Source organism: Cebus imitator, unplaced genomic scaffold (assembly GCF_001604975.1).
Source record: "Cebus imitator isolate Cc_AM_T3 unplaced genomic scaffold, Cebus_imitator-1.0 Scaffold277, whole genome shotgun sequence".
In the NCBI taxonomy this organism is placed as follows: domain Eukaryota; kingdom Metazoa; phylum Chordata; class Mammalia; order Primates; family Cebidae; genus Cebus; species Cebus imitator.
The window spans coordinates 19,311-46,764 of NW_016107592.1; the positions used below are offsets into that span (position 1 = coordinate 19,311).

The 27,454-nt window shown below is 42.5% G+C and overlaps 1 protein-coding gene across 1 annotated transcript in view; it reads right to left on the reverse strand.

The window, feature by feature from the left end:
* The window catches only part of LOC108284341 (propionyl-CoA carboxylase beta chain, mitochondrial-like), a 33,902-nt gene extending 6,741 nt beyond the window's left edge, over nt 1–27,161 (reverse strand). Inside the window, exons 1-5 of the mRNA XM_017501018.2 lie at nt 26,909–27,161; nt 23,050–23,169; nt 22,409–22,477; nt 17,909–17,965; nt 16,372–16,485 (exon numbers count right to left, since the gene is read on the reverse strand). Coding sequence (XP_017356507.1) covers nt 16,372–16,485; nt 17,909–17,965; nt 22,409–22,477; nt 23,050–23,169; nt 26,909–27,091 — 543 coding nt within the window. The 5' untranslated portion in view covers nt 27,092–27,161. The remainder of the gene's footprint in view (nt 1–16,371; nt 16,486–17,908; nt 17,966–22,408; nt 22,478–23,049; nt 23,170–26,908) is intronic.
* Nucleotides 27,162–27,454: the final 293 nt, after the last annotated feature.

Below are 27,454 nucleotides of genomic sequence, written 5' to 3' on the forward strand. Positions count from 1 at the left end.
AAAAAAGTAGAAGCAGTGGCAGGATGTGCATTGCAGGCACTCCCAGTCTCCAATGCAGACCAAGGTAAGCCATTCTTTATTGTATCTCAAAGGGGACCTTGGGGAAGTCAGCCAACAAGCTCAGGTAGTGGTCGCAGTTTGAAAGAATCTCCCAAGTGAATTTTGAGATGCAACACTGAGTGAGGACAAACTCCCTTGTCCAGAACCTGTACCCACCAGGGGCAGGGGAAAGTGCAATGCAGCCACGAGTGTAGGAGCCTGGTGCCTGGCCTTGCAGGTGGACTGGAGAGGGCATGGCCTGAAAGCCACAGTTGCTTTCCCACAGGGAAAGCTTATGGCCTGCGGCAGGTTTGAGTTCTGAGCCCAGGCAGGCTGGAACTTAGCCCAGTGCTGCTAGCAGAGCACAGAAGGAGAGACATCCGTCTTTCTGTGTGCGATCTGGGTGAGGCTTAGTGCCACCTGCTACTCCCCACTCCCTGTGGGGGCTCTTCTGTGCAGCAGAGGCAGTTACACTTCTCTCTGGAACATTACCCCAGTGGCCTGAGAACCACCTCCCAATCCCCACAGGAGCCACGGCTTCCCCCATGCATGGAGAGTCAGAGTATAGAGCCACCTGACCCAGCCCCCACCTGGCTGTATCCCTCCACGCACCTGGTTACTTAACACAAAAGACAGAAACTTTTGGCAGCTTTATGGCCTCGCTTGTCACCTGAGAAATGAGAATACCTCCCCTGGGTAACACAGGGCAAACTCAAATCCCACTGCTACTATTGCAGCTGGTGCTCTTTTGTAAATGTTACCTCCTGGCTGGACGCCAACCAACACAGTCCATTACAGCATCTCTAGGTAGAATAGCACTGTTAACAGAAAGGAGAAAACTAGTGCACAACTAAGCTATCACCACTGCCTGCAAAGCCCTGACTAAACAGAAGGTCCTGAGTCTGTCCACGTGACCAGTTCACTACTATTATAACCAGCATTCGAGAAAGCCAGCACACTAATGCGTTCTATAACCAAGGAATCTCACAGAGTCTACCTTACTCGCCTGCCACTCCCATCAGTGCTGGTGTTAGTATATCCCTTGCTGGAGACTTGAGGACGGGTCCCATCACCAGATCCCTTGCAGACATCCCCCAGCACCAGCCTGGAGTTGGGCAGCCCCACTGGGTGGCTAGACCCAGAGGAGCAATAGCAATCAACGTAACCTGGCTCTCAAGAACTCCTACTCCTAAGGGAAATAGGAGAGCACCACACCAAGGGAATACCCAGTGGGACAAAAGAATTTGGATGGCAGGCCTTGAGTCCCAGATCTTTCCACTGATGGGAAGTTCCTTTCAGCAGAGACACCATTGCAGTGCTGGGCTCAGCAGCTAAAGCCTGCAGCTCTGCCCCCAACAATCAGGCAGCCTTGCTGCTCATGAAGAATCTTAGAGGAGGTATTTTCTCTCCTACTTTGTCCACCACTACAGACAGCTGGGGCTTCTCCACAGGAGCTTGGCATAGGTGCACCTATAGACAGGCTTCCTGGAACACTTCAGAGTGACTGTATCCCCACAGGAGGAACTCCCCCACCCCCACTTCCCACCTAAGTTCAAGCTTGCATGAGAGGCAGAGTCACAATTCCTCTCTATGTGGAAGAACAACAGTACTACAGATGAAAAGAGGTGCCTGTCTGATCAGAATAACTGGAATACTAGGGCAGGAGTAAGTATGGAAGGTAAATAGCTTTCCTACTGGCCTGGCAGGGGAGCTGATGTGGCTCCCACCCTTCCACCTGATAAGACCCTCACTACATCTAATTGAGAGTTCCCCCAGCCACCTTCATTAAGGCTGGAACCTCTGCCCTACTGAGTATTGCATTTACCCATTTGCTTTAGCTACAACTGGTTCCTACCCAGGGACACCTCCCCTACAGGCCTGAAGCCTTAACCATCAACTTAGTAAATAAAATACTGGGGAAAAATTAAATAAATACAAAAGTGCACACCATGGGGAATGAGATAAGCTTCAAGAGACCTTTCCATTTTAACCCCATAGGAGACACTGACCTTGCCCACACATCAGGTACATTCCTATTAAATACAGGCTGGGTGCGGTGGCTCACAGCTGTAATCCCAACACTTTGGGAGGCCAAGGCAGGAGGATCACCTGAGGCCAGGAGTTCAAGATAAGCCTGGCCAACATCATGAAACCCCATCTCTACTACAAATAAAAAAATTAGCCAGGCATGGTGGTGAACGCCTGTAGTCCCAACTACTCAGAAAGCTGAGGCAGGAGAACCACTTGAACCCAGGAGGCGGAGGTTACAGTGAGTAGAGATTGTGCCACTGCACTCTAGCCTGGGCAACGGAGTAAAACTCTTGTCTCAAAAAAATAAATACAACCAGCATCTAAGGAAGCCATCATACAAAGACTCTCTATAGCCAAGGAACTCATACAGTCTTCACCCTAAAAGCATCAAGAATCACATTAGGCAGCCAGGCACAGTGGATCACACCTGTAATTGCAGCGCTTTGAGAGGCCGAGGTGGGTGGATCACGAGATTAGGAGATCGAGACCATCCTGGCTAACACAGTGAAACCCCATCTCTACAAAAAACTGCCAAGCGTGGTGGGATGCACCTGTAGCCCCAGCTACTATGTAGGTTGCAGCAGAAGAATAACTTGAACCTGGGAGGTGGAGGTTGCTGTGAGCCAAGATCACACCACCGCACTCCAGCCTGGGTGACAGAGCAAGACTCTGTCTCAAAAAAAAAANAAAAAAAAAAAAAAAAAAAAAAAAAAAAAAAATTAAATCACATTAGGCTATAACACATTATAAACATTAAAGTCACATCCTTAGTGGGGAGGAAAAAGAAATTTAAGAACAGCCAAATCAAAAATAAATTCAAAACAATTAGGAGAAATACTCTACACAAACAAGGAACCAGAAAAGTAATTTTGGTAATAAGACAAAACAGGGTTCTATCATACCACCAAAAGATGACACTAGCTCCCCAACATTGGATCCAAACCAAAATGAAATATTTGAAATAATCAGATAAAGAATTCAGTAGGTTGTTTATTAAGCTACTCAAGGAGACACCATAGAAAGGTGAAAACTAACAAAGAAATTTAAAAAACAATTCCGAATATGAAAGAAAAATTTTCCATACAGATATAAAGAAAAACAGGCCAGGCACAATGGCTCACCCCTGTAATTCCAGCACTTTGGAGGCCGAGGTGGGCGGATCACTTGAGGTTGGGAGTTCAAGAGCAGCCTGACCAACATGGAGAAACCCCATCTCTACTAAAAATACAAAATAAATCTAGCATGGTGGCACATGCCTGTAATCCCAGCCACTTGAGAGGCTGAGGCAGGAGAAGTGACTGAACCTGGGAGGCGGAGCTTGCGGTGAGCCGAGATCACGCCACTGCACTCTAGCCTGGGCAACATGAGTGAAAACCCATTTCAAAAAAAGAATCAAAAGAAATGGGCTGGGTGCACTGTCTCATGCCTGTAACTAGCACTTTGGGAGGCTAAGGCAGATGGATTGCTTGAGCCCAGACTTTGAGACCAGCCTGGGCAACATAGCAAACTCCCGTCTCTACAAAAAATATAAAAATTAGCCATGAGTGGTGGCATACATCTATAGTCCCAGCTACTCAGGAGGCAGAGGTGGGAGGATTGCTTGAGCCCCAGAGACAGAGATCATGCCACAGTACTACAGCCTGGGCAACAGAGTAAGACCCTATCTCAAGAAAGAAAAAGGAAAAGAAATAAATGAACAAAGTTTCCAAGAAATATGGAATTATGTAAAACAACCAAACCTAAAAATAATTGGGGTTTCTGAGGGAGAAGAGAAGACTAAAAGTTTAGAAAAATTATTTGAGAGAATAATTGAGTAAAACTTCCCCGGCCCTGCCTGAGATTTTGATACACAAATGCAAGAAACTCAAAGAACTCCTGGGAAATTCATTACAAAAAGATTATCACCAAGGCACAGTTATCAGGCTACCTAAAGCCAGCATGAAGGAAAGAATCCTATGAGACAAAAGCATCAGGTAACCTATAAAGGAAAACCTATGAGACTAATAGCAGATTTCTCAGCAGAAACCTTACAAACTAGAAGGGATTGGGGTTCTATCTTTAGCCTCCTTAAACAAAATAACTGTCACCCAAGAATTCTGCATCCAGCAAAACTAAGTTTCCTAAATGAAGAAGAAATGAAGTCATTTCCAGATAAACAAAGGCTAAGGAAATTTGCCACTACCAAACCAGCATTACTCTTCAGAAGAAGAGTTCTAAATCTTGCAACAAAAGCTCAATATGCACCAAAATAAAACCTCTTGAAAGCATAAAACTCATAGGACCTATAAAACAATAATACAACTAAAAAAGTAAGTAACAACAAAAATGGTAAATAGAATAGTACTTCACATCTTAATATTAATGTTGAATGTAAATGGCCTAAATGCTCCACTTAAAAGATACAGAATGGCACAGTGGATTAAACACACACACACACACACACACACACACACACACACACACACACCCCCAAATATCTGCTGTCTTCAAGAGATTCATCTAACACGTTAAGGATTCATATAAACTCAAGGTAAATGGGTGGGAAAAGATATTCCATGCAAATGGTAACGAAAAGCAAGCAGAAGTAGCTATTCTTAGATCAGACAAAACAGACCTTTAAAGCAACAACAGTAAAAAAAAGATAAAGAATGTCATTATATAATAAAAGGAACAATCCAACAAGAAGATATTACAATCTTGAATTTATATTTACCTAATACTGGAGTTCCCAGAGTTATAAAACAATTGCTACTAGACCTAGGAAACGAAATAGCAACACTGTAATATAGGGAACTTCAATACTCCACTAACAGCAGTAGACTGTCTTTGTTGAGACAGAAACTCAACAAACAGTGGACTTAAACTATACCCTAGAACAAACAGACTTAACAGATATTTAGAGAATATTCTACTAAACCACTGCAGAATATACAGTCTTCTCACCAACACATGGAACCTTCTCCAAGACAGACTGTATGACAGGCCACAAAACAAGTCTCAACAATTTTAAGAAAATTGAAATCATATCCAGTATCTTCTGAGACTACAGTGGAATAAAACTAAAAATCAACTGCAAAAGAGTGCTCAAAACTATACAAATAAATGGAAATTAAATAATCTTCTCCTGAATGATTTCTGGGTTAACAATAAATCAAGATGAAAATTTAAAAATTTTAGATACCCATCTTAAAANCTTGGGAGGCTGAGGTGGGAGGATGGCTTGAGTTTGGGAGGTTGAGGGTGCAGCGAGCAGAGATCGTGCCACTGCACTCCAGCCTGGATGAGAGTGAGACCCTGTCTCAAAACAAACAAAAAAAGAAAAAGAAAAGAAAAAGAAAGACGGCTGGGCGCGGTGGCTCACGCCTGTAATCCTAACACTTTGGGAGGCTGAGGTGGGTGGATCACCTGAGGTCAGGAGTTCAAGACCAGCCTGGCCATCACGGTGAAACCCCATCTTAAAAAAATAAAAATAGGAAGTATTTTAAAAAATAATAAAAATAAAAAATTTTAGATAAATGATAGTAATGATAAAAGTTATAAAAACTTCAGGGGATATAGCAAAAGTAACGCTAAGAGGAGAGCTCACAGTGTTTAATATATAGATAAAAAATTCTGAAAGAACACAAACTGACAACCTACTGACACACCTCAATGAACCAGAGAAACAGGTATGAACTAAACCCAATGCCAACAGAAGAAATAATGAAGATTAGAGCAGAACTAAAGGAATTTAAGCAAAAAAAAAAAGAACAAAAATTTGGTTCCTTGAAAAAATAAAATTGATAGACCATTAGTGAGACTAACCAAGAAAAGATCCAAATGAGCTCAATTAGAAATGAAACTGGAAATATTACAACCAATATCACAGAAATACAAAAGATCATGAGACTAATATGAACATCTTTACACACACAAACTGGAAAATCTGGAGAAAAATGGATAAATTCCTGGAAACATACAATCCTCTAACTCAGGAAGAAATAGAAATCCTGAACAGACCAAAAACAAGCAGTGAGACTGAATCAGTAATTTTAAACTGCCAACAACAAAGAAGCCCAGGACCAGATGGATTCACAGCTGAATTCCACCAGACATTCAAAGAATTGGTACCAATCCTACTGAAACTATTCCAAAAGATTAAGAAAGAGGGAATCCTTCCTAAATCCTTCTATGAAGCCAGTATCACCCTAATACCAAAAGCAGGAAACATTAAAAAAAGAAAACTACATAGACACTAAGTGTTTTGTAGGAAAAAAAAAAACAAAACAAAACAAAAAAGAAAACTACAGACCAGTATCTCTGATAAATATGGATGCAAAAATCCTCAACAAAATACTACCTAACCAAATCCCACAGCACATCAAAAAAGATAATACAGCATGATCAAGTGGGTTTCATCCCAGAGATGCAGGGACAGTTTAATATACGCAAGTCAATAAATTTGATACATCACATAAACAGAATTTAAAACAAAAGCCATATGATCATCTCTATGGGTGCAGAAAAAGCATCTGATAAAATCTAGCATCTCTTTATGACAAAAAAAAAAAACCCTCAATAAACTAGCCAGAGGACGGATTTATCTCAAAATAATAAAACCAATATATGATAAACCCACAGTCAACATCATAATCAATAGGGAAAAGTTGAAAGAATTCCCCCTGAGAACTGAAACAAGACAAACATGCCCACTTTCATCACTTCTATTCAACATAGAACCAGAAATTCTAGCCAGAGCAATCAGGCAAGAGAAATAAAGGGCATCCAAAGTGGAAAAAAAGAAGTCAAACTAGTACCATTTATCCGTGATATTATCATATATACTTCAAAAACTCTAGCGACTCATCCAAAAGACTCCTAGATCTGATAAAGGAATTCAGTCAAGTCTTAGGTTACAAAATTAATGTAAACAAATCAATAGCACTGCTGTACACCAACAACCACCAATGTGAGAATCAAATCAAGAACTCAATTTCTGCCAGAAGGTACAAACCAAAAAAAAAAAAAAAAAAATAAAAAAAAAAAAAAAAAAAAAAAAAAAAAAAAAAAAAAAGAATTCGATCCCCTTTAGCAAGGTGCGGTGGCTCCCGCCTACAATCCCAGGACTTTGGAAGACCGAGGTGGGTGGATCACCTGAGGTCAGGAGTTCGAGACCAACCTGGCTAATGTGGTGAAACCCTATTTCTACTAAAAATACAAAAAATTAGCCAGGCATGGTGGGGGGTGCACCTGTACTCCCAGCTGCTCAGGAGGCTGAGGAAGGAGAATCATTTGAACCTGGGGGGCAGAGGTTGCAGTGAGCCAAGATTGCCTTATTGTTGCACTCCAGCTTGGGCAACAAGAGCAAAACTCTGTCTCCAAGAAAAAAAAAAAAAAGAACTCAATCCCTTTCACAACAGCTGTGAAAAATAAAATATCTAGGAATATACCTAACCGAGGAGATGAAAGATGTCTACAAGGGAAACTGTAAAATGCTGCTGAAAGAAATTATACGTGACACAAACAAATGGAAATACATCCCATGCTCATGGAGGTAAGAATCAATATTGTGAAAATGATTATGGCCCAAAGCAATCTACAGATTCAATGCATTTCCCATCAAAATACCACCACTACCGTCATCATTTTTCACAGAACTAGAAAAAAAAATCCTAAAATTTGCATGTAACCGAAGAGTCTCCAGACGGCCAAAGCAATACTAAGCAAAAAGAACAAAGCTGAAGGCATCACATTACCAGACTTCGAAAATTTAAATCTAAGACCTGAAATCATAAAAATTCTACAAGATCAGCTGGGCACGGTGGCTCATGCCTGTAATCCCAGCACTGTGGGAGGCCCGGATGCATGGATCACTGGAGGTCAGGAGTTCGAGATCAGCCTGGTCAACGTGGTGAAACCCTGTCTCTGTAGGAAAAAAAAAATTCTACAAGATAACATTGGAAGAACTCTTCTGAACACTGGCCTACGCAAATAATTCATGACTAAGACCCCAAAAGCTAATGCAACAAAAACAAAATAAACGGAACCTAATATAAACCTAATATAAGCTTCTGTACAGCAAAAGAAAAAATCAGCAAAGAGATAACTCACAGAATGGGAGAAAATAGTTGCAAACTATGCATTCGTAAAAGGACCAGTATCCAAAATCTATAAGGAACTCAAATCAGCAAGAAAAAATAATCCTATCAAAAAATGGGCAAAGGATGTGAATAGGCCTTTCACAAAAGAAGATATACAACTTACCAAAAAAAAGTGAAAAAATGCTCACATCACTATCAGGAAAATGTATATGAAAACCACAATGAGATATCACCTTACTCTTGCAAAAATGGCCATAATTAAAAAGTCAAAAAAAAGGCTGGGTGCAGTGGCTCACACCTATAATCCCAGCACTTTGAGAGGCCAAGGCAGGTGGGTCACCAGAGGTCAGGAGTTTGAGAACAGCCTGACCAATATGGTAAAATCGTGTCTCTACTAAAAATAAAAAATTTAGCCGGGCGTAGTGGCATGCACCTGTAGTCCCAGCTACTTGGGAGGCTGAGTCAGAAGAAATGCTTGAACCCAGGAGATAGAGGCTGCAGTGAGCCAAGATCATGCCACTGCACTCCAGCCTGGGGTGACAGAGCAATACTCCGTCTAAAAAGAAAAGCTCAAAAAACAACAGATGTGGCCGAGCACTTCAAGTAACTTGTGTGAGTGTTCTATCTTACTGAAATCAGACAAATTTGTAAGAAGTACATAGTGAACCTACCTCACAGAGGCAACCCTTCCAACTCATTCCATGAAGTAAGAATTACTGTAATACCAAAACCAAAAGAAAACATCACAAGGTAACTGTAGGCCAATGTCTCTTACTAATATTGATTCAAAAGTACTCAACAAAATACTAGCAAACAGAACCCAGCACCTTACAAAAAGGATGATCCACCATGACCAAGTGGGATTTATCACAGGAATAAATACAAGGTTGGTTTAACATTCTAAAAATCAATGTTACATACCATATCATTAGAATAAAGAAAAAGCACATGATTATCTCATAGAGGCAGAAAAAAGCATCTGACAAAATTAAATACCTCGATGATAAAAACACTAAAAAAATTAGAAGTAGAAAGGAACTTCTTCAACCTGAGAAAAGGAATGTACAGGAAAAAAAAAAAAAACCGCACAAAAAAACAAAAAACAGTTAACATCATGCTTGACAGTGGAGAATGTTTTCTCCTTAAGATTAGGAATAAGACAAGGATGTCCACTCTTACTACTTAACATTGTACTACACGTTCTAGGCAGAGCAATTAACAAGAAAAATAAAAGGCATTCGGATTAGAAAGGAATAAGTAAAACTGCCTCCATTTGAAGACATGATCATATATATAGAAAATTCAAAGAAAGGGCTGGGCGCGGTGGCTCACGCCTGTAATCCTAGCACTTTGGGAGGCCGAGGTGGGTGGATCACCTGAGGTCAGGAATTCAAGACCAGTCTGGCCATCATGGTGAAACCCCATCTTTAAAAAAAAATCCAAAGAAATACACATACACATACACCCCCATTCAAACTAATTCCCAAATCGGCAAAGCTGCAAGATAGAAGATCAATATATGAAAATCAACTACATCTCTACACATTTGTAAAGAATCCAAATAGGAAATTAGCAAAACAATTCCATTCAGAATAGCATCACAAAGAGTAAAATATTTTTTGTTGTTTTGTTTTAAGACAAGTCTTACTCTGTTGCCCAGGCTGGAGTGTAGTGGCACAATCCTGGCTCACTGCAAACTCCACCTCCCGGGTTCAAGCAATTCTCCTGCCTCAGTCTCCCAAGTAGCTGGGATTACAAGCACACACCATGACACCTGGCTAATTTTTGTATTTTTAGTAGAGATGGGGTTTCACTATGTTGGCCAAGCTGGTTTCAAGCTCATGACCTCAGGTGATCCTCCCACCTTGTCCTCCTAAAGCACTAGGATGACAGGCATGAGCAACTGCACCTGGCCAGAGTAAAATATTTTAGATATAAGCTTAACAAAGGAAGACAGGTATGCTGCAAATTACAAAATATTGCTGAGACAAATTAAAGAGCTACATAAACAGGGAAACATTCCATCTATGTGGAATGGAAGACTCAATATGTTAGGATGTAAATTTCTCACCAAATTCATTGACAGACTCAGTTCCTATCAAATCTCAGCAGGCATTTTTGTAGAGTTAACATCTGATCAGGCCAATGCAGTTCCTATCAAATCTCAGCAGGCATTTTTGTAGAGTTATAAACTGATCAGGCCAGGCATGATGGCTCATGCCTATAATCCCAGCACTTTGGGAGACTGAGGCAGGTCAATCACCTGAGGTCAGGAGTTCGATATCAGCCTGGCCAACATGGTGAAACCCTGCCTCTACTAAAAATACAAAAAATTAGCTGGGCATGGTAGCAGGCGCCTGTAATCCCAGGTATTTGAGAGGCTGAAGCAGGGAATTGCTTGAACCTGTGAGGCAGAGGTTACAGTGAGCCAAGATCATGCCACTGCACTCCAGCCTAGGCCACAGAGTAAGACTGCATCTTTAAAAAAAAAAAGAACTACCAAGTTGGAGGACTTTACACAACTTCAAAACTCCTATAAAACTATAGTAATCAAGATAGTTTGGTTCTATTTAAGGATAGACATAGAACAATGGAAGAACTGAGAGTTCAAAAACAAACCCTTATATTTATGGTCAACTGATTTTTTTATCAACGTGTCAAGACAATTCAATAGGGAAAGAATAGTCATGTTAATTAACAGTGGGAGACAAGAATGATGTTAAATCCTTATGTCACACGGTACATAAGAATTAATTCAAAATGGATCACAGACCTAATATAAGAGAGCCAGCTGGGAGCAGTGGCTCTTGTAATTTGCAGCATACCAGCACTTTGGGAGGCCAAGGCAGGCAAATCACCTCAGGTCAGGAATTTGAGACCAGCCTGGCCAACATGAAGAAACCCCATCTCTACCAAATATATATATATGTATACACAAAAATCAGCCAGGTTTGGTGGCAGGTGCCTGTAATCCCTGAGATCGCACCGTTGCACTCCACCCTGGGCAGCAGAGAAAAACTTCATCTCAAAAAAAANAAAAAGGACAGAGCCAAACGTATAAAACTCCATGAAGAAAACAAAATCTTCATGACTTTGTATTACATAGTTTTTACATATGACAATGAAAGTATGACCCACAAAAGAAAACTTGATGAACTACACTTCAAAATTAAAAACTTCTCCACCTCAAAAGCCACCAGAGGCTGGGCACATCGGCTCATGCCTGTAATGCCAGCACTCTAGGAAGCTGAGATAGGAGGATGGCTTAAGCCCAGAAGTTTGAGACCTGCCTGGGCAACATAATGTGACCCCACATCTACAAATAATGAAAAAAATAGTCGGGAATGGTAGCATGTGCCTGTGGTCTTAGCTAATCAGAAGGATGAGGCAGGAGGACTACCTGAGCCTGGGAAGTCCAGGCTGCAGTGAGCCATGATCACATTACTACACTCCAACCTAGGTGACAGAGTGAAACCCCAGCACACACAAAAAATAAAATAAATAAAATTTTAAAAAGGCACCACAGGCTGTGTGCAGTGGCTTATAATTCCAGCACTTTGGGATGCTAACGCAGGTGTTCAAGACCAGCCCAGGCAAATATAGTAAGATCCCATCTCTACACACAAAAGAAATTTTTAAAAAATTAGCTGGTTGTACTAGTGTGTGCCTATATTCCTATTTGTTAGGCTGAGGCAGGAGGATTGCTTGAGCCCAGGAGTTCAAGGCTGCAGTGAGCTGTGATTGTACCACTGTACTCCAGCCCAGGCAACAGAGCTAGACCCTGTCTCTAAAAAATAAAATAAAAATAGGCTGAGCATGGTGGCTCATACCTGGAATCCCAGCACTTTGAGCGGCGGAGACAGGTGGATCACCTGAGCTCAGGAGTTCAAGACCAGCCTGGGCAACATGGTGAACCCTGTCTCTACTAAAAATACAAAGAAATTAGCTGGGTGTGGTGGCACGCATCTGTAATCCTAGCTCAGAAGGCTGAGACACGAGAATCACTTGAACCCAGGAAGCAGAGGTTGCAGTGAGCCAAGATCACGCCACTGCACTCCAGCCTGGAGGACAGAGTGAACTGTCTCAAAAAACAAAAATAAAAATAAATAAAGCTACCACTAAGAAAGAAAAGACAAGCCACAGACTGAGAGAAAATACTTACAAATCATATCTCTGCTTTAAAAAAAAAAAAAAAAAAAAAAAAGGCCAGGCGTGGTGGCTCACACCTGTAATCCCAGCACTTTGGAGGCTAAGGCGGGTGGATCACCTGAGGTCGGGAGTTCAAGACCAGCCTGACCAACATGGTGAAATCCCGTCTTTAAAAAAAATAAAAATAAAAAGAATAAATTACAAAATGGACAAAAGATCTGAACAGACATTTCAGCAAAGAAGGTTTACAAATGACTAATATGTACATAAAGATGCTCAACATGATTAGTCATCTGAGAAATGCAAACTATAACTACAGTGAGATACCATTACACACTACTAAAACAGCTACAGTCAAAAAGACTAGACCAAGTGCAGTGGCTCACACCTGTAATTCCAGCACTTTGGGAGGCGGAGGCACAAGGATCACTTGAGCCCAGGAGTTGAAGACTAGCCTGGGCAACATGGCAAGCCAAGCATGGTGGCACATGCCTGTCATCCCAGCTAGTTGGGAAGCTGAGGCAGGAGGATCACTTGAGCTCAGGAGGTCAAGGCTGCAGTGAGCTGTGATCATGCCACTGTACTCCAGCCTGAACAACAGAGTGAGACCCTGTCTCAAAAAAAAAAAAAAAAAAAAAAAAAAAAAAAAAAAAAGAAAGAGGCCAGGCGTGGTGGCTCACGCCTGTAATCCAAGCACTCTGGAGGCCAAGGCAGGCGGATCACCTGAGATCGGGAGTTCAAGACCAGCCTGACCAACATGGTGAAACCCCGTCTTTAAAAAATAAATAAATAAATAAATATAAAATTAAAAAAAAAGAAAGAAAGAAAAGATTGGCCAGGTGCATTGGCTCACGCCTATAACCCCAGCACTTTGGGAGGCCGAGGGAGGCAGATCACTTGAGGTCAAGAGTTTGAGAACAATCTGGCCAACATGATGAAACTCCACCTCTACTAAAAATACATTAGCCAGGCATGGTGGTGCACACCTGTAATCCCAGCTATTCAGGAGGCTGAGGCAGAGCAATCACTCGAACCCAGCAGGCAGAGGTTGCAGTAAGCCGAGATTATACCATTGCACTCCAGCCTGGGCCACAGAGTGAGACTCTGTCTCAAAAAAAAAAAAAAATGGCTGACAATACCAAGTATCAACAAAGATGTGGAGAACCTGAACCCATGAATACATTGCTCATGGTAATGTAAAATGTTTTAGTTATTTTGGAAAACAATTTAGCAGTTTCTTAAAAAGTTATACACAAAATTTATCATAAAACCTATAATCCCACTGTTAGGTACCTACCTACCCAAGCGTTATGAAAACATATGTTCACACAGAGTAACACACAAATGCTCACAGTAGCATTTATTCATGATACCCAGGAACTAGAAACAACCCAAATCTCTCTCATGTGGTAAATGATGAAAATACGTAAAATGTTCAATATAATATTATTCAGCAATAAAAAGGAATCAACTAATACACATTACAATATGAATGAACCTCAAAAAACATGATGTTTAGTAAAAGGAGTCATGCAAAAATCTGTAAAAGCAGAAAGAGGGGTGAGGAGTTGCCTGTGGTTAGGCAGAAACTGACTGCAAACAGGCAAGAGGGTATTTTTGGAGTGAGTGGCAGGTTCTAAAACTAGATTATGACTGTACAACTCTAAAAATTAATTTAAAATTATTTGATATGTTTACAATGGGTGGATTTTATGATTTGTAAACTGTTTCTCAATAAAGCTATTTTTAAAAATGTCAAGATCATGGAGAACAAAGACAGGAACTGCTCCAGATCAAAAAAGATTAAAGAGAGATAACATTTAAAGTCAATCCTTCATTCTGGATTGGATCCTGGCCAGGAAGAACAAATATATATAAATATATATATAGAGAGACAGACAGTCAGAGAGAGAGCACACACATGCAAGAACACACACTACAAAGGACTTTATTAAGTGCTGAATAAGGATTATGAATTAGAATAACATTGATGAATCAATGCTAAATTTCCTTATTTTTATTACTGCATTCTGGTTATTTAAGAAAATATCCTTATTCTTTAGAAATAATGAAGAACTTAGGAGGTAAAGAAGACATAGTATCTCTAATTTATTCCCAAATATTTCAGAAAAATATAACATGCAAATATGTACATATGGAGAGAGAATAATAGAACAAACAGAGAAAATGTAAATAACTGGTGAATCTGGGAAAAGGGCATTATAAGAGTTCCTGTAGTATTTTTGTCATTCTTCTATGAAGTTTGAATTTTTTTTCCTGAGACGGAATCTCACTCTGTTGCCCATACTGTAGTGCAATGGCACACTCTCGGCTCACTGTAACCTCTGCCTCCCAGGTTTAAGCAATGCTCCCACCTTAGCCTCCTGAGTAGCTGGGATTACAGGAACATGCCGCCATTCCCAGCTAATTTTTGCATTTTTAATAGAGACAAGATTTCACCATGTTGGCCAGGCTAGTCTTAAACTCCTGACCTCAAGTGATCCATCCACCTTGGCCTCCCGAAGTGCTGGGATTATAGGCATGAGTCACGGCACCCAGCCTGAAGTGTGAAATTTTATCAAAATAAAATGTAACCCAAAAATAACACAGACAGGAATGAGTGGAGGTGTCAATAGGACAAGCAGCATTAGCAAGCAATTAATTAAGCAATAAAGATCTGAAAGTCACTGAAGACCAGCCCTTTGAAACAAAAATTAAAGGCCGGGCGTGGCGGCTCACTCCTGTTATCCCAGCACTTTGGGAGGCAAAAGCAGTCCAATCACTTGAGTCCAGGAGTTCAAGACAAGCCTGGGAGCATAGCAAAAACCCACCTCTACAAAAAAAAAAAAATACCAAAAAAAAGTAGCCAGGTGTGGTGGTGAATGACTGTGGTCCCAGCTATTCAGGAGGCTGAACCAGTGAAATGATCACTTGAACCCAGGGGGCTGAGGTTGCAGTGAGCAGAGATCACGCCACTGCATTCCAGCCTAAGCAACTGAGACCCTTGTCTCAAAAAAAATGAATATTTAAAAACAAACAAACAAAAAACCACTCCTCCAGATCCATAAAGATGTATTAAACTAAATGATATTCTAAAATCCAGTCAAGCTCTAAAATGTGGTGGTTTATCACCACATCTCTGAGGGATGCTTTTTTGTTTCTCAAAAGGAATGACTTCCAGGTCTAAACTGCTTAGGCCAAGCCACCCATATAAGTAAACCTGCAGAGCAAGGATGACAAGAGTAGCTGGCCTGATTAGAAACAATGTCTGCCTGTCTCCTTCCTTTCTAACCCTGGAAATGTTGCCAATTTCTGTCTACAGTAACTCTCTGCCTCATCCCAATCTCTCTTATCTCTCACAAATACACTTTACACATCATGTAGCACATTATTTTAGGTTTCTTTTCATTTCTTTCTCTCATAATTTCAGTCTGTAAATAAGCAAAGCGGTATCAGTAATGAGGCTCACCAAATGTTTCTGAATGATAGGATCTGGGGTGATTTTATTCTTCTTTGCACTATGGCTTGGACTTTATATAATAATCCTGTAGTGTTTTAACCAAAAAATAAAAAAGGTGCCTTTTTTTTTTTTTTTTTAAATAAAGATGGGGTTTCACCATGTTGGCCAGGCTGGTCTTGAACTCCTGGCCTCAAGTGATCCGCCCACCTCAGCCTCCCAAAGTGCTGGGATTACAGGCATGAGCCACCAAGCCTGGCTTAAAGGTATGATATTTTTTAAAAATTCTAATTCTAGCAAATCAGTTCATTTTAACTTTTCATATTTCCTCTCCCTAGCTTTCAAAATATATATATTTTTTCAAGTCCTTTTCCCTTATGATCTTTAACTGTAATTTCCCCTATGAGTGGCCCTGTTAGAAAAAATGAAAACCCTCTCTTCCCACTCTCTTACTTTTCATCCCACCCCCAAGTCACACAGGAAGGACCCACAGAACAGAGACAATGCAGCAGAGAATAATGAGGAGAGCTGGAGAAGCTCTGACCAGGCCATGGTTTAGAGAACATTAAGCCCTGTATTTTCTTATTCTCTATTCTCTATTAACAGGTTTCTCACCAGAAAGATGTCTGCATAGCCAGCCAAAGACTCCACTCCCTCTTGGATCCGTGCTCCCCCAGAGTCATTCAGCCCAATCACTGGAGCCCCCACCGTTATGGCCTGGTCCATGATCTGAGACAGCAGAGAAATTTTGTGTTGAGACAAACATTCTTGATATAAAAACAGCATTCACAAAGTACCAGAGTTTTCTGGAAAATGTTCTATGTGCATTTTTCAAAACAGGAGGCAGTAACACTGGTTTCACCCCCCATTATGATTGGGCACCTTCATGGAAGACAAAGGGCCAGATATTTAAAAGGCTGATTAAAGCCCCCACATACACAAGAGCCAAAACACTTCCCATTAGCAGGGGATAAAACAATTCATGGCAACCATTTCTAGAATCACAGGCTCACATTGTAATGTCTTCCAGCAGCCAGTTTTGTTCACAGGTACTGCTTTGAAAGAACTCACAGTAGACAGAATGGCAAAGTTATATTTTCATGAAAGCAGATGTTGACCCATCTGTTAATCTGAAGGCAGGCCCAGGCCTGCTTTTACTTCTAATGTGACAGATTTTCCTCGTAAGTTAGTAGTTCTGACAGCATAATAAGCAACATTCCTACAGCCCTTGACAGTTTAAAAAGTACTTTCACTTCCACTACCTCATTTACCCATCATAACAGAGGCAGTAAAAAGAAAAAAATTACAAAGGTTTAAAAGTTAAGTGATTGACCCAAGGTCTCAGGAGTAATGCATGACAGGACCATGTCTACAATCCAGATATTCCAATTACTAATAGCTCCAACTTTAATTCCAAAATTCTCTAAATATTATTTATCCTTTTATTCTTCTCCAGAGCATCTAATCTCTAGCAGTGGTTTTTAATTATCAGCATGCAATCCTCGCACTGTTCTTTAACTTCTAGCACCTGGCCCCTCCACTTAAACAAGAGGTTCTCCATCTGGGATCCTCAGAATCCCAAGGGGTCTGTAAATGGATTTCAGGGGGTCCATGAACTTAAATGGGAAAAAAATTTACATCTTTATCTTTACTAACTCCAGCTGATAACTTTTTTTTCATTATGAATATAGGCAATGAGCTTCAGTAGTATTAGAAATACCTGTGACTTTGTCATTATTAGAAGCCACAGATATTTTTATGTGCCATTAAAGTTGTTGCAGATATCCTGTACTATTTTTACCTTTGACTACTTTGAAATTACAGTAGTTATCAGATCTATTGCTAAATCTTGCCATTAAATGCCTTAACAAGGAAGCACATATATAAATGTGGTGTTTTAAAAACATTTTTAATCCTTTAAAATACTACAAATTTTATTTTAGGCATGTAAAAACAGGAAGGTCCAGGCTTTGCCAGCCCATGGAAGAGATCCATGGTACAAAAAATGTTATGCACCCCTTCACGTGGGTACCACATCTTGTATACCTCTGCCCTACCCCAAGTACCTAGCTCAGTGTCTTGTATCCCAAGGATACTCAATGAGCACTATCTAATTGAGGAAAGCAATGGACTGAATTTCAGTATTACTTACTTTGCAGATCTTTTGGGCATGTGCTCCTGACAGACTGCCTCCAAAAACTGTAAAATCCTAAAAAGAAAATACAAATCAGCAAGTCAAATATAGTAACTGGCTAGAGATGAAAACCCAGTAGGAGAAAGAAATAGAAAATTCACAGATAAAAGTTTTTAAGCCAGGCATGGTGGTTCACGCCTGTAATCCCAACACTTTGAGAGGCCGAAGCAGGTGGATGGGTTGAGTCCAGGAGTTTGAGACCTGCCTGGGCAACATGGCAAAAGCCTGTAACTATAAAAAATACAGAAAAAAGTTAGTGGGGTATGGTGGCACATGCCTGGAGTCCCAGCTACTTGAGAGGCTGAGGCAGAAGGACTGCTTGAGCCCAAGAGACAGAGGCTTCAAGAAATCGAGATAGCACCATTGCATTCCAGCCTAGGGAACAGAGCAAGACCCTGTCTTTAAAAAAAAAAAAAAGTTGGCTGGGTGCAGTGGCTCAAACCTGTAATCCCAGCACTTTGAGAGGACACAGCAGGCGGATCACTTGAGGTCAGGAGTTCCAGACCAGCCTGGCCAACATGGTGGAACCCTGTCTCTACTAAAACATAAAAATGAGCTGCATGTGGTGGTGCACACCTGTAATCCCAGCTACTCGGGAGGCTGAGGCAGGAGAATCACTTGAACTAGATCGCGCCACTACACTCTAGCCTGGGCAACAGAGGGAGACTACATTAAAAAAAATTTTTTTTTGAAGAATTTTCAGAAGTTTAGAAAAATTAGAAAAAAAAATCTGATTTATAGATTATTCCATATAATAAAATATCTTGAAGTTCATGAATTGTCAAGAGCAAAAAAGCTAGTCTTTGCTCTACAAAAATGATTTGCAAGTTAAAAAAAGATAAAGAAAAAAATGATTTGCAGCTCTGAAGGAAAATCTATCACACAGAATTAACTCTAATATCAGATTCTATGGATGTCAAACAGTCAAGCACTTCTATTTTTAGAAAATATTTACTGTTTTATTATTTGTTTTGAGACAGGGTCTCACTGTTGCCCAGGCTGGAGCACAGTGGTATAATCTTGGCTCACTGTATCCTCTGCCTCCCAGGTTAATGCAATTCTCCTGCCTCAGCCTCCTGAGTAGCTGGGATTACAGGCACGTGTCATCATGCCCAGCTTTGTATTTTTAGTAGAGACGAGGTTTCACCATGTTGCCCAGGTTCATCTCAAACTTCTGGCCTCAAGTGATCCACCTCCCTCGGCCTCCCAAAATGTTGGGATTACAAGCGTGAGCCATCACACCTACCTGTTTTAAAAAGGAAGGTTAAAAAACAAGAATCAGAGCTCTCATGGCTTCTTCTGCTTATGGACCTTCATTATGTTCAGATGTAAAGGGCTTATTGTGGGTATAACCCTCCTTCCTAAAACCCCTTCAAAAAGACATTTGGGACTTAATTTGCCATAAGAATAAAAAGAAGGAGGCAACAGCACAAGAAAGATTAAACAAATCTGAGGGGAACTGAAAGCACAAGAAAATACCTGATTTGGAGGGAGAGAATGGAAGCTTACACACCTGCAGTGCGAGTAATCAAGGAGGGAACAACCCAGGAACCATGGAAAGTGGAGGTGAGGAGGGGGCTGAAAACAAGACTAATAGAAGTCTATGTTAGAAGCAGTTAGACCCCACAGGGCCTCTCCTTCACGTTGAGAGGAGAGAGGTTTGTTCTCTAAAGGAAGTTAACCAGAAGGGTTCTAAACTCACAACTTCTAGCCTAAAAGAAGGAAAGGTGAGGCTGAAAACACGCAAGATTAGGATGCTATACACTGAATGAGGGAGTGCTGGCCCCTCTTTTCTCTCCTCCTAGAATACACCAACAGCCAATTATCAAGCAAGGGATTGAGGAGACTCCCCCAGAAGAACAGAAGCTCCCCAGAAAAATATACCTACAGATATTAACATCTCAGAGATCACTATAAAAAAAAAAAAAACTAGCTCATCACTCCCTACCCCCACTATCCTTCTGGGCCAGTCTCAATTGCCCCACTGTCCCTAAAGCTTTCCACAACCCTGGATGTGATTTTCCCTTGTCTTGGGTCCACAACATTTGTCTGGAACCTCTCACTCCATCTTCTCTGTAGTCACATCTGTTCTGTGCCACTGTGCCTATAAAATGATTCACTTCTTCAGAGTGAGAACTCTTGTCTGGGTCATCTCCACCTACTCCTTACTCCCACCCTACCACATGAGCATAAGAGGTGCTCAAAAGTATGAATTCAGTGAATTTTTCCATCTGCTTAATAGTGGTCAGTGAATACCATGTCCAGAAAACATAACTTTCTTTGTTCTACCCCTCTTTTCAATGGTTCCTTCTGTACAAGTTTTTCTCAGCTCTCACAAATTGCACAAAACAAAGAAATGTGATTCCTTCTATTTCAGCATTTGGTAGACCGATTTATAACAGTTTTAAAACATTTCAAGGGCAATTTTAGTAAACGCATACTGTCTATGATAGATTTTAAATTAACCAAATGTAATTATTTTTTATTTTTTTTTATTTTTTGAGATGCAGTCTAGCTCTGTTTCCCAGGCTAGAGTACAGTAGCCCAATCTCAGTTCACTGCAACCTCCATCTCCTGGGTTCAAAGGATTCTCCTGCCTCAGCCTCCCAAGTAGCCGGGATTACAGATCTCCACCACACCTGGCTAATTTTTCTGTTTTTAGTAGAGATGGGGTTTCACCATGTTGGTCAGGCTGGTCTCAGACTCCTGACCTCGGATGATCCACTCGTCTCAGCCTCTCAAAGTACTGGGATCACAGGCATGAGCCACCGAACCCAGCCAACTTTAGTATCAAACTTTAGGTCTGTAAAAGGACCTAAATATTTTAAATTATATGCATTTCCACCTCTGGGAAAAAGCAAAATCCAAAATAGTACACAACATATTCTGTGTTAATTTGTTATAGCAGTAATAGGGAACTAACACAAATTCAGTGCCTTGAAACAACACAGATGTATTATCTTAGGGTTCCATAGTTTAGAAGTGCTACATAGGATTGACTGGGCTAAAATTAAGGTTGGCAGGGCTGTGCTCCTTTCTGGAGGCTCCGGGGTAAATGTATTTTCTTGCCTTTATCAGCTCCTAGAGACCATGGGCACTCCTTTGCTGATGGTCCCCTTCTCCCATCCTCAAAGCCAGGTACTGCACGTCAAGTCCTCCTCACATCATATGCTTCTGAGCTCCTCTTCTATCGCCCTCTTCCACTTTTAAGGGCCCTGTAATTATATTGGCCCCACCTGGATAAACCAAGCTGCTCTCCCTATTGTAAAGTCAGCTAACAACCTTCATTCCCTTTTGCATGTAAAATAACATTGATAGCTTTGGCTATGTGTGTGAACAAACTATCTTGAGGCAGCCTGATAAAAGTTTTCTGAGGCCAGGCTCGGTGGCTCACGCCTGTAATCCCAGCACTTTGGGAGGCCAAGGCTGGCGGATCACCTGAGGTTGAGAGTTCAAGACCAGCCTGACCAACGTGGAGAAACTCCATCTCTACTGAAAATAAACAGAATTAGTGGTGGCACATGCCTGTAATCCCAGCTACTCGGGAGGTTGAGGCAGGAGAATCGCTTGAACCCAGGAGGCAAATGTTGCGGAGAGCCGAGATGGCACCATTGCACTCCAGCCTAGACAACAAGAGTAAACTCCGTCTCAAAAAAAAAAAAGCTTTCTGAACATGAACATATTCATGAAAGCCGAACACTCAGGGAGACTCTGGTTTTGAGAGTCAAGTCCCCTTTGCTAGGCTGCACCCACTGTACTCTCTAGTCCACACAGACTGCCCAGAACACAGATGCCCTCCAAGCACACACCCAACCCTCTCAAGAGGAATCTCATTCATTTGGAATAAATTCCTGATTCCTGGGTTAATTTTGTACAAGGCTAGTGCCCAGTAATCCTCTCCAAAACAGACTAAGGACTCTTCTTTTTTTTTTTTTTTTTTTTTTTGGGAGGGACTTTTTTTTTTTTTTTTTTTTTTTTTTTTTGGGGACGGAGTTTCGCTGTTGTTACCCAGGCTGGAGTGCAATGGTGCGATCTCGGCTCACCTCAACCTCCGCCTCCTGGGTTCAGGCAATTCTCCTGCCTCAGCCTCCTGAGTAGCTGGGATTACAGGCACGCGCCACCATGCCCAGCTAATTTTTTGTATTTTTTAGTATAGACGGGGTTTCACCGTGTTGACCAGGATGGTCTCGATCTCTTGACCTCGTGATCCACCCGCCTCGGCCTCCCAAAGTGCTGGCATTACAGGCTTGAGCCACCGCGCCCGGCCCAGGTCTCTTCTTAAGGAGAAAAAAAAAAAAAAGTATAATATTCTGGACATATGCACTGAAAAACAAAGCAAATCCCTCATTTGCCCCAAACTACAAGCAAGTTTTCATTCCCCAAGATTGGTTTCTTTCACATATTTTGTTTTTGGCTCTGCCCTCCAAGAAAGTTCAGACTAACGGAGTTATGAAATACCTGACTGAAGACATAAACCAATCTTCCATTGATTCGGCCCCGTCCAGTGACCACACTGTCTCCAGGAAACTACCAGAAAAATGCAAAAACAAAAGTTAAAAAATCCAAATACTTTTTTTAATGAATTTGGCCACTATGCCTCAAAGACAAAAACAAACAAAACCCAAATTCCTAAAACTTTAATATGAACAAGGGACATGCAGGAATCTCAGCCCATTTTCCCAGTTCTACAACAGCAAACATCGGGTTACTACTTCATCAACAGGAGTGAAGGACACTGTCACCTTAGGCCTTAGCTACTCTCCTAAAAGCAAAATAATCAAGACCCCAGGGCCACCACTTCTCTATGCTTATGCAAAGGAGGACATATGAAGAAACACGAGGCAGGGTACAGTGTTTCATGCCCAGCACTTTGGGAGGCTGAGGCGGGTGGACTGCTTGAGGCCAGGAGTTCAAGGCTAGCCTGACCAACATGGTAAAAGCCTGTCTCTACTAAAAATACAAAAATTAGCTGGGCATGGTATCTGCAGTGCTTCTACAGAGGACTTCAGATAAAAGCCTTACAGATTTATTATTATTCTAGTGGGTAGGCCAGCTTAGCCACACCTAGAAAGTGTTCAGACCACTATTTGAACCAATACCTTATGCTTATCAGCAGCCATTCCAAAATCTGCACATCTGTGTTCCACAAACATGTCGCTCTCAACAAAGCTGCCAGGGTCCAGCAAGAGACTGATCCGCTCCCTGGCCGTTAGCTTTCCCTACAATAGAATAAAGATCATTCAGTAATGTCATCACAGACAATTTAGTAGGCAAAGCAAGGGCTGTTCACAGGAGGGCCTGAAGCGCAGATTTTGTTGTTCATCCCAATGCAAATGCCTCCGTTCTGTTCAACCTGCCCAGGGCAGATACGTGTTATTAGCAAACATTAGATGACATGGAAATCAGGGCAGACAGTGTGCTCCAGAAGCCATCCAACTATGGAAGATGAATAAGGAAATAGGGGGAGGAAAAGGTAGAGACAAGTGGGAATAAGGAGAACCTGACCCTGGAACATAGTAACTAGTTCCGCAAATACTTCCTAGAGACCTAAAGAGCCATAAAAAGAAGAATGCAGAAGCAGGTGGTAGAAACTAAAGCAGGCTCAGTGAAGGATCTGAGACAGGTTCTTTCCAGGGAGACCTACAGAAGCACACCTCACCTCACCAGGGTCCCTGCTGTTCCCAGCTCCCACCTCAAGGACACACTACTTCTTGGTTTTTCTCCTGCCTCCTCTGTGGGCTTCTTTTTCCTACTATCCTATCCCCTGATTAGGGATCCCACACCTGATAGTGACACTATGACACAGAGCTGATGCCACATCAGGAAGTGACTGAGCAGAAGGGGAGTGGGACACAAAATGCTAAAGAGCTCACTACAGAAGAGTTTTAAAATGCTTCTTTGAGGAGATGAGGTCGAAGCTCTGAATCTACCAAGAGCCTCGGTCGGGCACGGTGGCCCCTATCTGTAAACCCAGCACTGATTAAAAGTAAGAGACAGCTGAACCCTCATGTGGCCATTCATAAACGTCCCTATTTAGAGAACAAGTGATTGTGCTACCTTTGCACAGTCAGGATACCTTGGCCGTTGAACATATGTCACTGGGCAGGCAGTGCCTCTAATACTGGTAATGCTAGAGGTGAGAGACTGAGACAAGCATCACTTGAGCCCAGGAGTTTAAGACCAGCTGGGCAACACGGCGAAACCTGGTCTTTACTGAAAAATACAAAAATTAGCTGGGAGTAGTGGCACCTGGTGTAGCCCCAGCTACCTGTGGGGATGAGGCCAGAGGATCACCTGAGTCCAGGAGGTTAAGGCTGCAGTGAGCCATGATCTTTCCACTACACTCCAGCCTGGGCAACAGAGTGAGATCACGGTTTGTTTTTTTTAAAGAAGAGCCTTCATTGCTTGGGCTCCCAAGCTATCAGCCCAAGGCAAATACCCTAGCCTAACGTCCTCCGTCCTCCTCCCCCCAACTCCTGCCCCAAACATACACACACCTCAAATTGGCTATTATTTCCCCCTTAGAAAGTAGCCGAAGCTACTGAGGTTGCGTTTAAAAAAACAAAAACCAGGCAATCCTGTACACTGTCATGTAAAGTAGAATAAGTTTTCAGGAAAGCAATTTAGCAATATATATACAGATTTTTAAAATATATTTATACTGGCCAGGCTCGGTGGCTTATGCCCATAATCCTAGCACTTTGAGAGGCTGAGGCTGGTGGATCACCTGAAGTTTGGAGTTCAAGACCGCCTGACCAACATGAAGAAACCCTGCTTCTACTAAAAATACAAAAAAAAAATTAGCCAGGCATGGTGGCATATGCCTGTAATCCGAGCTACTAAGGAGACTGAGGCAGAAAAATCGCTTGAACCCAGGAAGTGGAGATTGCAGTGAGCCAAGATCATGCCATTGCACTCCAGACTGGGCAACAAGAACAAAACTGTCTTAAATATATATATATATAGATTTTTTAATATATATACATATATGTATATATATTTATACTGACCAGGCACTGTGGCTCACACCTGCAATCCCAGCACTGTGGGAGGCCAAGGTGGGAGGACTGCTTAAGCCCAGGATTTGAGACCAGCCTGGGCAAAAAAGCGAGACCCTATCTCTACCAAAAAAAAAATTAGCTGGAAAAGAGGCTGAAGTGGGAGGATCACTGGAGCCCAGCCAGGAGGTTGAGGATGCCATGATTCCACTGCCCTCCAGGCTGGGTGACAGAATAAGAGCCTGTCTCAAAAACAAACAAAAATTCTGTAATCCCAGCACTTTGGGAGGCCGAAGTGGGCGGATCACCTGAGGTCAGGAGTTCGAGACCAACCTGGTCAACATGGTGAAACCCCGTCTCTACTAAAAATACAAAAATTAGCCAGGTGTGGTGGTACGTGCCTGTAATCCCAGCTACTTAGGAGGCTGAGGCAGGAGAATCACTTGAACCTGGGAGGCAGAGGTTGCAGTGAGCCAAGATCTCATTATTGCACTCCAGCCTGGGCAACAAAAGCAAAATTCCATCTCAAAAATTAAAAAGGGGTAGAGGAGGGGGTTCATATCAAATCTGCCTCCTAAGTCAACTTTGGCAAAAGAAAAACAGCTTCAGGAGGCTTCATCTAAACCCAGTAGGATCTACCTGGGAAAAGGCTGGGCAATGTTCCACGGAAGAATTGACCAGTACATCCCAACAGAAAGACTGTACGGAACACAGACAGGCCTTTCCAGAGAATGATCTAACATCTCCCTCAGCCCTAACATAGCAGCCCCGGGGGAGAGAGAGAAAGCACTAGCACCACAAACCATCAACCAAATTTACATTTCTCTCCCAAGTCTCAAAAGGAACCTTCAGGCCCTTGTCAAATGCGAATATATGACATCGGAATCCACACTAGACTTAAATATAGAGCTGTTCAAATCTCCTCACCTTAAGACCCCATCCCTCCCCCAGTTCCTCCCCCATGGTTGTGAGTTGTGCCTGAGAACCCTTTACCTACAAGAGTTTCACTTCCAGCCAGGCGCAGTGGCTCACGTCTGTAATCCTAGCACTTTGGGAGGCTGAGGTGGGTGGATCACCTGAGGTCAGGAGTTCAAGATCAGCGTGGCCATCATGGTGAAACCCCATCTTAAAAAAAAAAAAAAACAAGTTTCACTTCTACACCTTCCTGTTGGTTCTGTAATTCGTTCAGCACAACGGTCCAGACTCACCCACGAGTCATGGACACATTGTGCAAGCCTGGTTTCAAGTCAGGGGTCACCTCTCCAAAACCAGCCACCCAGCTTTTCTCTGGAGGCCAGCTGCGATTCTCACTTCAAAACCCAGGCGGTGGGTGGTAGTGCCTCCGTTGCTCAGTTCAGTCAAACATCGAGAATGGCCTGCGCACTCCCAGAAAGGCCACCTGCTTCCGACACGTGCCTCTGCTACCCACCAAGGGGAGGCACGCTAAGGCCCTAAAGAGGTTGACCGGGCATTCTGCGGACAGAAGTTCCACAAGTTCCCTGCACGCACACATCCCCCAACTCATGTTAGTGGAGTTTGACCAAGTTCAACTTTCCTGCTTCCACAATGGAGAAAGAATCTACCATCACTCTGTCATGGGGCACGAGAAGAATATGTACATCTTTTTTACTGAATGTCTATGGTCTAACGATACGCTTATGCGGGAAGAATTATTATTAAATTGGCCCACAGAGATTTAATAAGTTGCCCAAAACTTTATATTAAGTGGTGAGCTGGCTGGAGACCAGCCATTTCCATCTAAATCCCAAGAGTTAAACAGTGTGAAAAAGCACACAAGTGCTTCTGCTGGTTATAGCCGCCTCCACGCGAAACGCTACAGTTTTTCAAGGCGAACACTCTCGCCCCCGCCCCTCCAGGAGCCGTGCGGATTGGCAGGGAGACCTTGGGCGCCGCGAGCCGGGCACGCTGATAGGTCGCTGGCGCCAGGGGCGGGACTCACTCGCTTGTGCTGCGCGTCAATACGGCGTTGGCCTCCTCCTAGTAGCGCGCGTCGGCGCTTGTTCTCAATGCGCTCGTCAACAGAGGTGGGCTGGCTGCAAAGGCTGCGGACCGCCGCGCGGAGACCGCTCGCCAGAACGCTGAGTCTTGCCCCAGCCGCAGCCACCCGTAGTGCCGCCGCCATTTTGCTGTGCCAGCGCGTCCCCTACTGGCGCACCTGAGTACGCATGTGCATAAAGCGTGGTCACTGCGCTTGCGCAGCATCGGCGGGCTGTAGGGAACCTAGAGGCTGGACTACAGAACCTGTTTGGGAGTGAGACGTGAGAGTTCGAGACCCGAGGCCGCCCTAGGAGAGTCATGCAGAGAAAAAGTATAGGGCCTGCCTGGCTGCACAAAAGAGGGACATATCCCATGCTCTTCTCTGACCACCTAGACCCTTAACTTTGTCGTCCTCCTTCCTGCAGAAAATGACATTATAAGATTTAACCAACATGTATTAAGCATTGTGCCAGGTATTGCTTTTTGCACTTACCATGCACTAGCATGT